Raw genomic sequence first — 18,027 nt, forward strand, 5'->3', positions numbered from 1 at the left:
GTAAACATGTTACACCTGTCAGAGGAATGCTGGTTGCTAACGGGCCAAGTCCAACAGCATTTATTATATTCTGTGGCACTTTCCCCTTCTTCTCGCCTCGGCCGTTCTTCCATCTGTTGCCCTTGCAGCAGTGAATACAGTAAGTGTGAAGGAGTGAATGTGTGAGGAAAAGCGTGCGTGTGTTTGTTCATGCATGTGCTGTATGTGTATGTGTTGGCACGCACGCGCACTCAGAGGCTACTGGCTTGTTGTCTGGATTGCTGTCTTGTAATGGAGATAGAGACACTGTTTTTATTTATCCCTCCCCCAGCTGTCACTGTTGTGTCTGGAGTGTGTTCGCTGAACTCAGGGCTATGGGACACTTGGAGATCTGTCAAATCCACTAACCCTCCCAACTATGCAGAATGTTACAGCCCAGAACACACCCTGGATTCTTGTTATGGAAAACAAAGGCTGAGAGGGACATTCAGGAAATGTCCAACCTTTGTCCGACTCTTCTTCCTGTGAACAGATCAGCAACAAAAACAGTTCCTTCAGAAATGTTTTCATTTTTTATGATTTCAGTTTACGTGGAATCATGTCACTTTTCACGAAGGGAAACAACATTAAAACAGCAAAACCTTGCAGACTTGGTTGCTATATTTGAAATGTCTCGGACTATTCAGAAAAATATCACCAAGTACGTATCAGACAGTAACTGCAAAACCATTAAGAGTAAACCTGTGGTTTCCTTCACAGATCGCTGTCCCTCAGTGGTGGAAGACATCATTTCCTTTGAATCTCTTGTTCATTGGTAAGTGACGTGAATCTTAATGTGGGACTCTGCCACTAAAACAAATGGAAACTAGTGTTATTATCAGCAAAAGTAGAGATTGGCCCCATCAGTTCTATTATTACATATTTTATTATTAATATTATAAAACAGGTACAGCAAAACTGGATCTGAGAACAGTACTTTAGTAAATGTTCTCAACTACTGTTCAGCTACTCAAGTACTGTACTTCCAGGCTACAGTTCTGAGGTGCTTGTACTTAACTTATTATTTTCATTTTATACTTTATCCATCTATCCATCCATTTTCTATACGGCTTCATCCGTCAGGGCTGCCGCTGGTATGCTCCTGTGGGTTGTGTTCGAGGGCAGGGACAAAGGACCTATGGCCGTTTCTAGAAACAGCTTTTCTGGCTCAAGTTGTAGTTTTACGGGAGGTTATGTACCAAACTGTTTCTTGGCTGGGAGCAGTGTCATGTTGTTTTTATTTCCTTTACTTCCTGGTAGACAATTCTTTTTAACCATTGGACGGAGGCAGTGTCATCAGTGTCCACGCTGAGATAACCATCTCCTGGCTGTGTCTTCATATTGAACTGACAGGTGTGAAAGTGGTTCGTAGGAAACTGAAGAAGCATATTTACCAAAATGCCAAACCATTCCTTTAAAGTGTGAGAAAGTGTGATATTTTTGTCATGAGAATTTTGAAACTTGTAGACATTTTGCTAATGAAATGGTTTCATATGACGTGTGATTATGATTTTAAACCTGCTGAAGGGACGAAGTTGACAACCCATTTGCAGACAGCTTGTGTTTAGCCCACAGGGGTGATCGCTGGTCGGTCGGTGTAAAAGTGATTTCTTAAGAAGCCTATTTACAGTAACTACTCTCCCTGGAACCACTCAGACATCTGACACCCTGACAGAGAAGTGTTTTTATTCTTTTATAACTGATACACAAACATTCTGGATGTTACCAGTATGCAAATGAGTAATGTCAAACATACATGCTGAGTTTCAGTCTGCTCTTATTACTTAAATAAACCTGAGCTGAGTGTACCAGTATGATTATGTTATAAATGTCATGTGCCAGGTGAAAGTGTGCTGACTGAGCTGCAGTTCCAGTCTGTACATGCAGCTGATGAAAATCACCATACTGGCATGTATTCAAAAGTAGACGAGCGCTATTCACTGAGTCTGTGATGATCACTCTCACTCTCTGCCATATTTCACATGTCAGACAGTATGTGGGAGTGAATCTGTGTTGCCATGTCAGTCATCCAGCTCCTTGTTTTAGGATGCCCCCATTAGACGCTGGGCAGACGGTCAGCAGCGCTGAGACTAAGCACTGATGACAAGCTGCTGGAAAGGCTGCATGGGGACCGGCCTGGGCCTCAGACATGTACACACACACACACACACTGAACCCACATTCATATTAAAATCCTAATGCACATACACATCATTGCTGTCTGCAATCTAATGCCCACCATAATATTTTATTGCTGCAGAAAACGTTTGATTTATGTTGTTCAGGTTATGGTTTATTTAGCTTGTCATTAGCTTAAATCAGTGTTGAATTCCAGTTTAAGTTTTGAGTTTAGCATTTAACATTCACCTTCTTGCCAACAGGGGGACACAGCTGCCTTCTTCTACATACAGACTGTATAGACAATGGAAATGCATCCTTTCAGCATATTTAAATGAAATATTTAAACAGTACAAACTGCTAAATCAGTTCTGCTTGTTTTTTTTTCTGGTTGTATATTTAAAGGTTAGTCATGTGCCGTGAGCCTTGGTAATTTTATCAAGAATTGAACCCGAGACCTCTCAGATGAGTTTACGTTCTACAGTTTTAGATTCCCACACTCTGCCAGAGCCACTGGTGGGACCGAGTTTATAACCTCTGCAACAAGATTTATTCAAACCACAGACCTTTATCTGAAATGATGGAGGAGATTCCAGTTGTATAGCTGTTGGTGTTATTGATCTTTGTCTTCTGATTGTTAAAGTATTAGTATTTTCTGCATTGACATGTGATGGCTTATTCAAAACCACAGTAAAAAAAAAAGGAAAAAAATCTAAGTATTTGGTCATTTTTGTTCATCAGTCAAAAAAAAAAGGCTGCCATGTTTCTGTTGGGAAAACTAACTAAATACATTTACTCAAGTACTGCACTTTGAAGGTACAAATACCAAACATTACCTGGTTCCACATCCTCAGATAAGAACATCCACTGCTGTCTTACTTTTGTTGCTTTGTTTTGTTTGTATGTTGTATATGTATGTATATGTATGTATATGTATATATGCTGAATGTGTTTGGGTTTTGGATGACTGTACAGCACCTTGTGCTCTGGGAATATTGTTATAGACATTTTTCACTATTTTATGACTTTATATTGACAAAGGAAATAATCAGTTCATTGAGAAAATACCAAGCAGATTTAGGATACCTGGAATTGAGTATTTTTATAGCGTGGCAGTGCTTTGAACACTTCTGTCACGACCAGGGGATTTTTTTTTTTTTTACACTAATGTTTGGCATTTTTCACTCTGCCTCAGATGAAAATCCAGAAAACTCAGAAATACAAAACCATGCCAAAACTCAGGGTATCAGTGTGAAAACATACCACACATGAGCCATGTGTCAAAATAGTGTCATTATCCTTTGAGAATGTTAATCACGCTGGTTTGAGCTTTGGCCATTTCTGCCTCAAGGGCCTGTTTCCTCAGCAAGTGGTGCAGTTTATGAGTGAGGTTAAGATGTCAGTGTGAGCCCTGGTTAAAGACAACCCTCCTTTAACTGTCCCCCAGCCTGGCCTCCAGCACAGGAGGGAAGAATGTGATGGCTTGACGCTAAGTGAGTGCCCCGGCTCTCCCTTCCCTCTGACCCCCTCCACCCAGCCACAGCAGCAGCAGAAGCCCCTCTGCTCCTCGTGTCAGCCACTGTGTCCCCAGCAACCTCCTCGCAGTTTGCAAATACAGTATGTCCTTGATATGGCTGGCATGTCGTACGCAGGTGTCCCAGTGGTGGGAGATAAATTTGAGAGCAAGGAGATGTCAGGCCAGCAACAGCTGTGGGCTACAATTTCACCAGATGTCTGCCGTTGCTAACCTTCAGCAGACATGAGCTGGCCACCCCCTGGACGTACTTTACATGCACAGTAAATATTTTCTCAACACGGAGCTCATAGGAGGCGCAAACCCGAATTCGTTTGTCACGGCTTGCATGGCCCGGGCCTTCAGGGGCATGATTTATAAGATCTGGAGACACGACAGCCAGTGATGGAAGAAGTAGCGATACCACAGTGTAGAAATACTCTCACAGGGAAAAGTTATGCATTCAAAACGTATTAGCATCAACACATGCTTAAATATTTTCATAATAACAATATATCAAATGTAAGAAAACACTGACAGTGTTTGTAGTGATGAATCTACAGAGAATTATCCCTGAATCTGCAGCTCCTCTTGGTTTTGCAGAGTTTTGTAGTGAGTTTCCGTTCATTGTTTTGTCTTTTCTTTTTCTTTTTCTTTTTCTTTCTTTTTCTTTTTTTTTTGCTGCTTTGGTTAATTCTTACTGCTTCTTTCATTGTGTTGGATTCGGCCACAGCAGGCAGCTGTTTTTAGTCAAAAAGCTCTAAAAACCTACAGTACACCACCTGATCAAAGTAGGCCACTGGCTGGTGAACAAAGCAGAGCATGTTTCAGCTTAAGAGTCAAATTTTTCCCTCAGTAGTGGGTGAAGACTGAAAACAGAGCCAAAACCAACAGAATGCTACCGTTGGTCCATTTGTGCTGTTTGCTAACGTTTTGCAATATCAAGTTAAAAGGTGATGATGTCAGTGTTGCATTCACAGCCCGTTTCTGCTGCCCCCAAAAGGCTGAAAATCGTACACATATTGCAGAATTTCAGAATAAAATACATCATGAAATGATAGCTTAAATCAAGCAATCTGATTGGATGTTAGCTGTGAGATAATAACTGTATACAGTGGTGATGATGTCTTATTTCTTTACTCAGTGCACACTGTGAAGGGGAAAAACCTTGGATGCACCAGCCTCTTCACACAAGAAAAAAGAAAAGTGATGCATGGTGTCAGCAGTGTTTGGTGAGTAAGCCTCGTACATTTCGGCTACGGTTACCATACCAAAAATCTATATAACTGTGGAGGACCATCTGTTGGCTTTGTTAAAGACCTGAGCTACAGCCTAAATATAAAAAGTGCCATTTGCTGTGAGTTACAGGTAGACTCGAGAGCCACTGTACAGATAAATAAAATACACTTGTACGTTGTACAGTAGCCACCCTACACAGCCAGCAGGGCCTATTCTTTGTTTTATGAACATATTAATGAAAACAGTTTAAATTTGAATGTCTATGACTTTCGTATTGCCATATTTGGTAACTTAATAAATAAATATGGTGAAGTGCAATATTTGTCTCTGAAATGTAGAACAGCAGAAGGGCAAAGTAGCATAAAATGCCATTACCCAAGTAAAAGTACAAGCACTTCAAAACTGTACTTAAGTACATGAATAAATATACTTAGTTACTTTCCTCTGCAGACAGCGCTGACGGGTGTGATGTCTGTGTGTGGACAGAGTTTACATTTCAGAGGTCTTCAGTCGGCCACGAGGTGCCACCAACATGGCTGTGGCTTTTCCTGCTGTGCGTGCAGCCCTGACTCTGGCACAGAGTGCAGATTGGTCACAGACGCTCCCCGGTCACTTCAGCGTGAGCTGAACCAAGCCCGAAATGACTTAAGTTACATTTCTTTGCTTCCTGGCATTGCTGAAATCTGTTCAACCCCTTTTAAAATTGTTTTGATAAGTGGGATAGTGTGGTGTTTTGAAAGGCTTCACATGGTGAAAGATAAGCTTCTTTTCTTTGTGTGATGACTCTCTGTGACTAACTCTGACAGAGGCAGGAGAGGTGTGATGACGCCTCTGTGTGTGTGTGTGTGTGTGTGTGTGTGTGTGTGTGTGTGTGTGTGTGTGTGTGTGTGTGTGTGTGTGTGTGTGTGTGTGTGTGTGTGTGTGTGTGTGTGTGTGTGTGTGTGTGCGTGTGTGTGTGCGGCATTCTGAGGCCGTGCCTTCACAGAATCCCCTTACAGTGAGTTTGGCACTTGAACTATTTGTCCGAGTTCACCCCACTGTTGATCTCTTTCCCATCCTTCGCAATCAGCTCTGTTAACCTGAGGGTATTTGTGTGTGTGTGTGTGTGTGTGTGTGTGTGTGTGTGTGTGTGTGTGTGTGTGTGTGTGTGTGTGTGTGTGTGTGTGTGTGTGTGTGTGTGTGTGTGTGTGTGTGTGTGAGAGAGAGAATGTGTTGCAACTGAGCGTGGTTACTTGGCTGTGTTGGGATGGGGTGGGGTTGAAAAAGAGCAGTTTGGTGTCTTTAGATTTCATGGACAAGTTGGCTTACAACATATTCATCACAGTTTCCACTCTTCCACTTTCTTCCAAACAAAAACTGACAGACTACTGGATCTTAAAACTCAACAATGTTTATCATCCAGCACAGAGAAAAGCACTGATCATTTGTTCAAACTCACCATCAATAAGATGTGTTTGCTTAAAGAGTGGAAGTTCAGAGATTTGTCATCAGGTTGGTTTTTCTCAGGCTCGGGCGAAGCGAGAGTGGCATGGATCTTTAGGGATCACTTAACTTAGCTGTATGTGAGGGTCTGTCAGGATTACACATATTTCAAATGGTTTATGTGCCTGATGTAGAAGTAACAGGCTGTACTGAAGGACCTGGGTGAGGAGAGATTGAGTGCAGAAGCTGAATGGGATCCACAGGCCCCTGAGGCTCAACAAACCTGTCCTGCAACCTTCTCAGCCAGCCTGCTGTAGTCTTAAGAACGGATTTGTTTTTCAGACCTGTTATTTTCCTGCTTGGTTAATACTCACTTCTTGTATTACAAAGCGAAAACAAACACAGAAGGCAACTACAGTGTATCTGATGCAGGCACAGTAACGTACTTCAACACTCCGCCTTAACTTCATAAATGTTGATTGGTCATACTTTCTGTGACTTAGTGTAATTTAAGGGTGTTATTTTTGGCTCTTTGCGATTACATATGTGATAAACATTTTCCCAGGAATTTTATCTGGTGACTTGACACCTTCCCTCCTCTGCCTTCCTTTGTGGTTTGATGAAGAAGAGCACTAAGCTTGAGAGTCGTTACTATTGCTACATGGGAAACAGCTGCCCTCTGCATTTTTTCCCTCTGATCTGTTTTACTTTTTGTTTGATGTTCATATCAGGGCATAAAATCACTGCTTCATCCAGTGGCCTCCCATGTCTTTCATTATGGGACTTTTAGAGCCTTTACAGAAGTCCATCCTCCCACAGGGTCAGAGTAACTCAGGCTGTATATTCTGCAGTTTGATTAGCTTAGCGTAAAGACTTGAAGCAGAAAGCCTGGCTCTGTCCAAAGGTTAAAACATGGATTTGCAGCATCCGTAAAGCTCATTAATGAACATGCTATGTCTGTTTCATTCATCTCTACTAAAGGGTTAAAAAAAAAAGATAAAAATAACATGATATCATTTTACAAGGAGGACGTTAGTGGGAGTTAGACGTGCTGGTACCAGCACATTCTACCTTCGGACAGAACTAGGCTAGCACTTTCCTCCTGTTTCAGGTTTTATGCTAAGCTAAGCTAATCTTCAGCTAACAGTAGCTTTGTGTTTAGCATACTTGTGGGTGCCACAAATCTTTTCACTTAATAAAGTAAATAAGTGTATTTCCAGAAATGTCAAATAATTCCTTTAAAGACTCAGAACTAAATTTAATCTTAGTTACATGTCATTGAATCAGTGCTAATATAGCTGTTACAGTGAGTTAATATGGATTTAAGGCTAAAATGATACCACCTTTTCACAATTATAGGAATGGTATTATAATGTGACTTGAGGGAAAATGGTGTATTAATCTGACTGACACCACAGTGTTTACAGAAATACTGTACATGATGAAACATTGCAAAATACAAACAGTGCAAAGAGAAAAATCTAAACTCAAGAGAGCTGTGATATTTCTGGTTTCAGAACTCTGTCAGAACTGTGATTCAGCTGTAGTTTGTGCTGGTGAACTGAAAGGGTTAATGAGAATCTGAAGGTGTCTGAATTCAGTGTCAGTGCTGAGCCAGGTGTCACTCAGAGAGTCTGCCAAGTGACTCAGACTCCACATTCGTGACGTGATGCGAAGCTAGAGTTTGACACTGACACCGTCGGTTAACAAATGCCACTTATGATCTTATCAGTTGTGCGGATCTGTTCTCCATGATCAGCATCTGTATCCTGAAAACACCACATCACCTGCTGTGAAGACCTTTTGCAGCACTGGCATGATTTGGCAGCAGATAGAGACATCATGTACGGCTATAGTAAGAGTAAGATGAGAAGAGTGGAACTGGCCCTCAGCGTGTGACCATGTCTGTTTGACACAAGCCCACGCAGCCCAGCCCTGACAGGCAGATGTACAATCGCAAACTTTCTCACTAATGGAGATGGACATGTGACATTATCCTGCTGGAACCTGGTCTACCTGACACTGCAAACATTCTCATCCCACTGCCTCCTGCTGTCCTGGATCAGCTTTCCTATGTGGTCATAGAAATCTAAATTCTCTCAGCCTATCAGTTAGCAAAAAAAGATTACACAGGTCTTCACTTGAGCTGACGTCACCTTGGGAGCGGCAAAATAAAAGAATGAAAAACTAATAAAAATCAAGGTCATTGTTGAATGGTGAGGGTCACCGTGCTGTTTTACTGGCTGTGACTCATGAGAGGAATTTAACAATGAAATCAGCCCCAATAAAACCAGGCCCACGCCATATGCTCTCTGATCAACTGAGGCTTAGGTGAACACAAGATTGGTTTTATTCTGTATAAACGACGTCCCAGTTTTGTAGCATTCAGGTATTTTTTTTCTGGCATCATGATGCACAGAATGTGCAGCATGTTGAACTTGTAATTGTTTGTTGGCTTCGGTATTTTACAGATGAACTATATCCACCTAACACTCTAAGAAGTGCCCCTGAAATATCCACTTTCATTCAAGCGTCCCAGAACATCTACAGCGTGTTTTATTTTTACAGCGTATCCAGTGACAAAGGACACTTCAGCCCCTTGCTTAGATTACATGTGGATGGGTGTAAGCTCATGGATGGAGGGTAATGTGTCTTTGAGCTGCCCCCAGGCATTATTATGTTCTACACATACATGCTTTTTAATAGGTTGAAGAGCAGACCAATCACACTTGTCAACCAGTTGCCAGGATACCAGTGGTGTGGTTGCTAAACACCGGTCCACAACTTTTACATCATGGACTATATTTCTGAAAGTTAGAATATGAAAGATTGTATTACCTCACAGAAGTGCTGAAGCAGGTCCCAGGAACACCTGCTCTTTCAGTGTAAAATATCATCACCCTCGCTCCTGAGTCCGTACAGTCTCCTCATTTAATGCCTGCTCTCAATGGAGACGATGATCTCCATCTAATCCTAATAACATCTGCAAGAAATGATTAGAAAGGCAGGGGAACATGTTTAGTAGCAGTGAGCGTTTTATGTTAAGCGTCATGTCATTTATCGCAGTTGATAATGTCTCAGTCAAATGTTTAGTTTGCTCATAATCTAGATTTAGCAGTAATCTGAAGCCCACATTTATTTAAGTGCATGTGGACGACTTAGAATCTCACACTGGGTGATTATTTATGTAGCTATGTGGTAATTAGCCTTTGTTTGAGATGACTTTGCCCTTGTTTCATTTCATTTCCCTATTTTGAATGGGAAACTAGATTGCACTACTCTAATACCACACCATGAGTAATGAGTGTTGACTGACATCAAAAGACAGTTTTAATGTTGGATTAGCTGTGATTGATGGTTTGTGGTTCACTGGTTGGAGGAAGGCTTTGATTGTGTTTACCAAAAAGTTCTGCACTCGAGTCTGTGAAGCGACTCTGTCCCCTTGGGAGGAAAAACAAAGCCATCCAGTAGTACTCGTTTGAGCCAGAGCAGGTTTTAATCCACAGTTTGATGTTTTTGTTTTGTCTGCATTGACTCATGGCCTGCTGGTTATTCAAATCCATAAACTGTTCACAAACTGTTTGTGGAATCACTGTCTGTAATATTATTCTCTGATAGCAATGTTCTCCTTTATGACGTCTTCTTTTTGAAATATTGGATTCAAAAATTATTAGTACAGCAGGCTTTATGACCCATTATCAAATTAACTATTTTAGTTTACTAATCATTATTTTTTTATATTTACAATAGATCCAACAGGCCATATGCAATGTGTGTGGGGCTTGTAGATGAAAACTGCTGAAATCAGCTGCAGAAACACCAAAAATTCCTGGTTCCAGCCTCTCAGATTTGAAACTTTCCTTTGTCACATATGATACTAAATTGATTGTCTGGGTTTTGGACTGATGGTCAGATGAAACAAACAATTTGAATAAACCGCAATAATGTACAATAATGAATTATTTTATTGGAAAAAATAATTGGCAAGTTAATCAAAAATAATAATTGTAAGCTGCAGTCATAGTCGCTTTAAACTTACAGAGCATTATCACCCAAATCTGTGGTTCCCATTAGCTCTGCATAGCTTTTTAGCCTCTTTTAGCTCATTGTTTTGTTTTCTAGCCTGAAAACTTTGGCCTAATGAAACTGTTTCCAGCCAAAGCAGTCATCTGTTTTCAGCAAGAAAGCTCCAATAACCTGACTGTATGCAACCTGCCTAGACCCAAAGAGCAGACAAATTTAGCAACAAGCTAATGAAAAAGTGGAGCATTTAGCAGCTAAAGAGTTGATTTAGAGCAAAAAAGAGAGAGGACATTGGATGTAAACTTGTCAGGCTGCCAGAAACACAACTACTCATAAATGTTAATGTTGCTCTGTGTCTGCTAGATATATATATAAATATCTGTTAGTTAGCGGTTTGTTTGCAAGCTAATAGCTCCAACACATTAGTGTTTTTCCAGGTGGTCAAAAAATGAATTAATGCTGCTTTAATATAAAATAAATAGATAAGTTTGTCATTGTTTTATTTTATTCAAAATGTCTTTTTTGAAATCTATTTTTAAATTCTAGATAATCTTTTCACCAGGTGCACCATAACAGGTTATTTCTCAGAATCAATGATGCAGTGAATAAACATCTAAAAACAAATCTGGTTCTAGTTAAATACTGGCTTGGTTATTCAGCTCTGGCTCGCTGCCTTTTTGTTTCTCCAGGCAAGATTGATTTTCCCAACGTGACAACAACCTGATCTCAGGTGTAAAAGTCACTGTGACAAAAGACACACAAAAAAAGTAGAATCATATCGTGGGAAAGCATCAATAATTGGCTGGGAGTGTGAATATTACCGCAAATAATGATTCAGTGAATAGAAATACAGGTTTTACTGGTCACATAGGAAAGCTCGTGCAAGTGTACGGCTCTTTATCTTCAGCGTCGTTGTGGAAGCGCAGGACAGGTTGTATGAGAGTGAAAATATTCCATGCTCCAGGAACTGAATTTATATGCTTCTACTGAAAGTTTTAAAAATGTTTTGATTCATTTAATTTCATTTCGTTTGTATATGAGCTGTGGCTTCGTGTTCTTGAACCCTCCACAATGGTCCCCTGAACATCCCCCTACATATTGTCAGTTAAAATAGAGGTTTCCCTGTAGGGATGTTATGAACAATGCTAAGTTGCTGGGCAGTTTAGTGCATAGGCTGTAAATTATCACCTCTCAGACACTGCACCGGACACTGGTAGTTTTGACTCATCTGGATTTCCCCTGCATTAGTCACCAACTGGAATATACACACAGACGCACACAAGTATGTCCGCATAGCCCCCTCACAGTGTGAGAGTGATTTGCCACAGTGTGGTGTATGTGACTGACACTGATAATACATCTCTCCGTGGTGCAGCAAGCACCGAGGCTACTTCATCAGCTGCTCCACCAACTGCTCTTTGGCATCCCATATGTAAACTCTTGACATTAATAAGGCTGTGTGAATGGGGCCACATCATGCCTTCAGGACAATGAACACATGGAATAATTAAGGAGATATTGTGCTGTACAGTCATACAGGCTGTTTGCCATCTATGGTTTTGACTCCAGATACAATTGCAGATTAAAGTGAGCTTAGCGCTCTCTAATCAGAGCCTTGTGAGAATAATAACCATATTACACATATGTGCACTCCTTCTGATGACAGTACCAGAGATGTCACTGACGTAGCTGCCAGCTCATAAACACACACATACATCTGAAATGAAGTAAGAGGGGTTCAGTGACTGGTTCCCAAAGCCTGAGCCTTAGAGTAATTAATGATGTAAGGGTTTCAGATGTCATTGTAAATATCAAATTTAATGACATCTTGAGGTCAGTTTGTCCTTGTTATGTTGAGAGGTGGACATGGTCAAAGCTACAGTGCATGTAAAAGGTTTATTAGAGGGAATTTGTCTTATAAATAACATAATAATCACCCTGAGCTTTTACAGTTGGGTTTTTTTTCTTTTCAGCTGGGAAACTTTGTTTATCTGAGCATTAACAACAACTGGCTTTTATAGCAGTGACCTTGGGGGATAATTGCTTAGACATAGACAGACAGACAGTGCAGTGGTACTTGTTGGGCTTCAGTGCACGGGTAACAGCAGGGGTATCTACGCACTTTGATGAAAAGTGACAGAAGATGTTTTTTTGGGGGGGATAATTAACACAAACAGATGTGTTTTTTTGTAATCGTATCATATCTGTAGATAAAGCCCAAAGCTACAATAAATGACTCTGATTTGATGGCATGTTTGATATTTAGTAGTGCTAGCAGCATGGCGTTAGGAGCCCCAGTGTTGGTTGGTTGGTTGGTTGGTTGGTTAGTTGGTTGGTTGGTTGGTCGGTCGGTCGGTCGGTCGGTCAGTCAATCTGTCAACTTTGGTCCAGACTGAAATATTTCCACAGTATTTCTTATGTTCTGGTTCATTCTCTCTGTTCTCATAGCGTTGTTTTCTGCCCCAGCGGGCAACTGGTCTCAACTGCAAAGCTTTGAAAACCCACTGTACATGTCCTGTTCAGATCCAAACAGTAGACGGACACAGTTAGCAACGTTGCGAAGCATTTAGCATTTTTCCCACGGGAGACCAAAAACTGAGCTAAAAGAAGTGAATATTGGACTTACACTCGTGAGTTGACATAACTCCAAATGAAAGCTAACACTGCTCATTAACTGTTGGATGTGTAAATATGCAACTTTTTGATAACAATTCTCCAAATCAACTTAAAAGATAATGACATGTCAATGTTGTGTTCACATCTTGTTGCTGTTGACCCTCTGCAGTTGTCAACATATCACCACAACAATATGAATTCTCACAACTGTGAGGTGTCAGATTTTCTTCACAGGAGGGAAAAAGACAGTTGTATTTACATTATTCTCTTTCAAAACATTGAGGAAATGAGTGTCTGATTATGAACTTTATAATTAGTGTGACATTTCTAATGCGAAATTCTGTTTTACGACAAATAATTGCATTTCTGTAAAGGATATCTTCAAAGTAACAGCTTCATGACCACAGTGTCGCGTCACCAGGTTGCTGTATCAGTACTGTCTCTCATAGGTGCATAGCAGGCAGTCAGAGGGGAGAGAGAGGCCATATGCCTTTATTAAAAGTACAAGAGAGCAGCTTAGAGGTTTGTGTCCCCTGGATACACCACATCTATTTATTATCATTCCCCCTGCTGTGACCCTGCCTTTTATTTTAGCATGCTGATTCATCTGCTGTTCATCTCTGAAAACCACACAAGACCTCTAGGTTTACAGTGTCATACTACTTGGGTGAGAGGAAGAGTCTGATATTGAAGTGGAAGTATGTGCGAGGATGTGGCACGATGTGTGTGCTAGCTTAAGTAAGAGTTTATGGGGGCTACTGTAAAAGATTTTCAAACTGCAGTATTTTTGTTTGATTTCTGTTTCTGTCTGCTCAAGCTCAGGATATACATGTATAGGATATACAAAGGTTATTTTCTTCTTGTTTTCAGTTCTTTCCATCCATTACCCTGCACTACAATTTCACTACACATCTGAGATCTGAGCCTGAGAGAATGTTTCACTTTCACAAAATCAAATATTTGGGTGATTTCTGTTGTTACACTGACTTGGTATTTTGCTGAATTGGCACAGAATCAACAATCACTGACAGTGAGAATATATGGTAAATTTTCAGCATGTTTGAAGTCTCGTAGGCCTCAGTGACGCAACACACATACCCACAAAACCACTGGGGAATCTGGGTGGAAATATCAGAACTATCCAGAGAAACACATGCAAGAGGGTAGGGGTGAGCTTTTCAGGATAGTGGCTAGCTGTTTGTGTGTGTGTGTGTGTGTTTTGCTGGTGGGGGTGCAGGATCGAATGTAGTTGCTTGATATCTATATCCTAGCAACTGAGAGTGAGAGATATCTTGTACAACTGTAGCTGGGGATTGGTCAGATAGCTGGCATAAGCCCCTCCTATTTGTAGGGTAGCCTAAGAAAAAATACCTAAATTCAAAACATCTCTCAAACTTTCTCCACTCTGCACTGTACCCTCCGGCACTTTAATCTAGGCCTGTTTATTTATTTGTATTTATAAATATATTACATATATAATTTTTTTTTCATAAATTGTGTTTATTCTCGTAGCTCATGTACAGTCATCGATACATGTGCCTTTAACAAGTTGAGCATTTGGAAGATTTGGAAGTGAAGTTTGGCATGACAACATGAATTCACCTTACACAGCTGTGCAGTATTATCCAGAATTTCCCTTTCATCGGTAAGTACATACATACCGTTTAAACTGATGACTTCCAGTGTTAGTTTTATTTAATATTAAACGTATCTAAGACCATGTGATTTTCATTTTTTTAATGATATTCAATCCTGAGGCAGCACAAGTAACATATATCACATGGATTTGACGTGTGGTACAAAAATGTGGGCATTTGTGAATTTAGGTATAATCTTTTACTTTTATTAAGACCTTTTACAAATTGAGCTCTGAACAGAGAAAATTCAGAATATTTAATGATGTACTGAAGTGGCTGAGAATCCCTGATCTTTGTTTGACCTGGACCACCATTCAGACTGATACTGTCTGGAGGTCCAAAGTGACCTGAGAACAGTTGTGTCTGCCTGGATCCTCAGCTGCTGCTCTGTCCTGATATATTTATAAGTGTGGCATGCTTATGGCAACAATGCATGTGTAAAGGGCCATCCGGGCTAAAGTGGCAGACGGATTACATGACATCCGAGGGTCTTCTTCTGATCCTTACTTTAGAGGACTTTTGGTAATTTCAGTGGAAATGCTTGCTGTAATTTAGATGTCAGATGTTTTGCAGATGCTTTGAATCCAGAATGACAGATGACAGCACTTTACCATATAATCAGATGCATTTCTTTCGGTCACAGCATGATACTGTATCATGTAATTCTTGGCCCATAACTGTCCTCTATAGGACTAAAGTCATGATGATGACATGGCATCAGAGCATTTTGGTGCTTCTTTGGCCTCTTAGATTATAAATCTAAAATCTAATTTAGTGTAAGTTGTCTTACAATAGAGGCAACACAAAAAATAAACACAAACACAAACAACAATAAAATAAACATGTATGTCAACTGCTATGAATAGATAAATCTATCAAACTAACAAATTATGTAATTTATATCTCTTATCTTTTATCTCTCAAACGTCTTTTTGTTCAGTAGATACCTACAAAACCTACTAAACTCATCAGTTTAAAATTAACTATACACTGATAAAATGTTGAGCTCACACTGTTGCATCCACTGAATCCTCACTGTTTCTTTTCATTAGTTATTATTGAGTTCAGCAGTGATCAGACCGCTGACATACACGTTATCTCATTCTCTCTCAAATGATAGTAAATCAGTACAATTTTAAAAAGAAACTGTTCACTGTTTTGTCCTGGTTATCTTACATTTGTACTGGACTGCATTAAATACTGGCTGGTTGATATGATTGTACAACTGCTAACACACTGTAGTGTGCTGTCTCCTTCCTGTTGGTAAAGAGTAGTATGTTCATGTTTTCCAGGTTAATACATAACAGAACATAGTGCCATTGCATACTGTGTGCTTTTGTGCATTTTAATTGAATGTCACAACACACTTGTAGTTGTGGTTGACTGATTTCTTTTAAAGTCATTAGCATACTTCAAGTTTTGTGCTTTGATGAGACAGAAAGTTTGGCCTGTGTATCTTACACTAATTAATTTAGTGGGTTAAGTGATAACTACACTGCTTCGGGTTTAAACCTTATTAGATGATGATTTCAAATAAAACCTGGTACCAGTGCTGCTTTAATCTACTTTTGAGCAATGACAAGTTTAGTGGCATTTATTTTCTGTGGTGTTGCTTGTTAGATTTTATTCACCTTTCAAGTATCAAAGTATCTTTTAGGTCCATAAATTCTCTCGTCCTCTCTTGTTTTCTTTGTATTCCTAAAATTAAAAGAATGTGCCTGTCTTTTTGCTCCAGAGGATCTGAGTTCTTCTGACTTTTTCACTTCTATAAATGTAAGGGGATAAGAGGAAGAGAAACTCTGGCGCTTTCTATTGTTTTGGAGTCATGTCCCTCTTCCAGCCGGAGCTGACAGATGTGGGGGAGAAGGTCTTAGGGCTTTGAACAAGTGATTAATAAAGACACTGGAGAAGGGCCCCAATCGGCTGGGCTGTTTGTTTTGATTGCATTTTCATCGGTCGGTGTGCCCAACCTGCCAAGAGACAATGGCCATCCCTGTTTAGTGCTGACCTCTGCCCCAGTCTCGTCTGGAGGCGCTGCACTGTCTTTAAGTGGATGCTGAACAGCCTTCGCCTCAGGCTAACTGAAAAACTCTCTGAGTAACCAGACACCCAGCAGCAGACAAACAACAGCCAGAGTGGGGATAAACCCATCCATCTGAATGAGGATGAATTTATGAATTCACACTTTTTAAAATTTAATCTGTAGGTCAGATTTTCCACTTGTTTACCAGGATTTCCATCTTGCTGTTCACTGTTTCTAAGCTACTGGAGTCTCAACAGTTCAAATAATCAAATTAGTCTATAAAAATGTAGCTGCAGGTGAAATTGCCTTGCTCTTGGTTTCATGACAATGCATTTTTGGACACTATCCAATATGCTTTAATGAAAGCTTTTACAATCTCAAGAGCTCATAGGACTATGCAGAGTTTTGCACGGTTGTAGGACATCAGTGGGTGTAGGATACTGTTTTACTATGGTAAAACTGAAATCAACTCATTGGCTCACACTGCTGCATGTGTTGAACCTGATGCACGACTTTTGTGATTATATTCTCATTCTGACAGTGCTGTGAAACAAAGCGTGAAACAAAGCTCTAAAGTCGTTTAGACAAACTAATGAGGTGACAGTTGAACGAGTTCTGCCAAATAGCCTATTTTAAGAGGAAATTAAAGCCAAAATCAAAAGGAGTTTAATTAAGGCACAGGTCAGTAGAAGAACCACACCTAATTCCTCCCTCTTCCATGAACAGAGACAACACCACACCTGTTCTATCTGCTGTCTACCTGTTTTAATTCATTCAACTTGTTTTCTTGTTTTTCCAGTGACTGCCCTCCATTATTTGAATCTTATGATGGACTTATCTGCTAAACTCAGGAAGCCCTTTTTTGATTTAACGTCTAGATGTCTTCCTACTGCAGTTCTCCTCGTCCTCTCAGATAAAAACTCATGCAACAGTAAAGTTAAAATAATCTGAAAGATCAACTAAGCAGCAATGTCTAAAATACATAAGAAATTGGTTAAGAAATAGGTTCATATTTTTAGCAGGCCTATTTGATTCAACAGACAAGATGTTAAGTCTACAGTTTCTAAATAATAATCACAATCATAAAGAATCATATGTATTTCTCTGTATCTCATTATTACAGAACAAAAGTAAATTGTGTTTGATGAATTTGGTGAATAGTGTCGCAGTATTTTAATTTACAAGTGTTAAAAAAAAAACAAAAAAAAAAACAAACAAACAAAAAAAAAACGCCATCTCGATGTGCTCCCGTGAGACTCTGGTTGCCATGGAGATTAGCGTGCGCCTTGAAGGGCAACCGGAGCTAAATCAGGCAGAACAGAATTACTTAGCTACGCTCGGGTCACCGAAGATAACGTGTTATATTCTGCAGCTCTCGTTTCCAGGATTAATAGACGTTTAAATAAACAAAGGCGGGC

The 18,027-nt window shown here is 40.1% G+C and overlaps 1 protein-coding gene across 5 annotated transcripts in view; it reads left to right on the forward strand.

Moving 5' to 3' along the window:
- Positions 1-18,027, forward strand: part of tp63 (tumor protein p63) — a 49,911-nt gene that overhangs the window by 3,662 nt on the left and 28,222 nt on the right. The window contains exons 2-3 of one of the 5 annotated variants that reach the window (XM_041040982.1): positions 739-793; positions 4,794-4,881. Coding sequence is in view for 4 of the 5 variants with exons in the window: in XM_041040980.1 (XP_040896914.1) it covers positions 14,542-14,594 (53 nt within the window). In the remaining variant the exon portion in view is untranslated. Of the gene's footprint in view, positions 1-738; positions 794-4,793; positions 4,882-14,375; positions 14,595-18,027 lie in introns of those variants that run through there. The other 4 variants (XM_041040980.1, XM_041040986.1, XM_041040985.1 and 1 more) reach the window with 4 other exon arrangements.

This window comes from Toxotes jaculatrix, chromosome 6 (genome assembly GCF_017976425.1).
Source record: "Toxotes jaculatrix isolate fToxJac2 chromosome 6, fToxJac2.pri, whole genome shotgun sequence".
Taxonomy (NCBI): Eukaryota; Metazoa; Chordata; class Actinopteri; family Toxotidae; genus Toxotes; species Toxotes jaculatrix.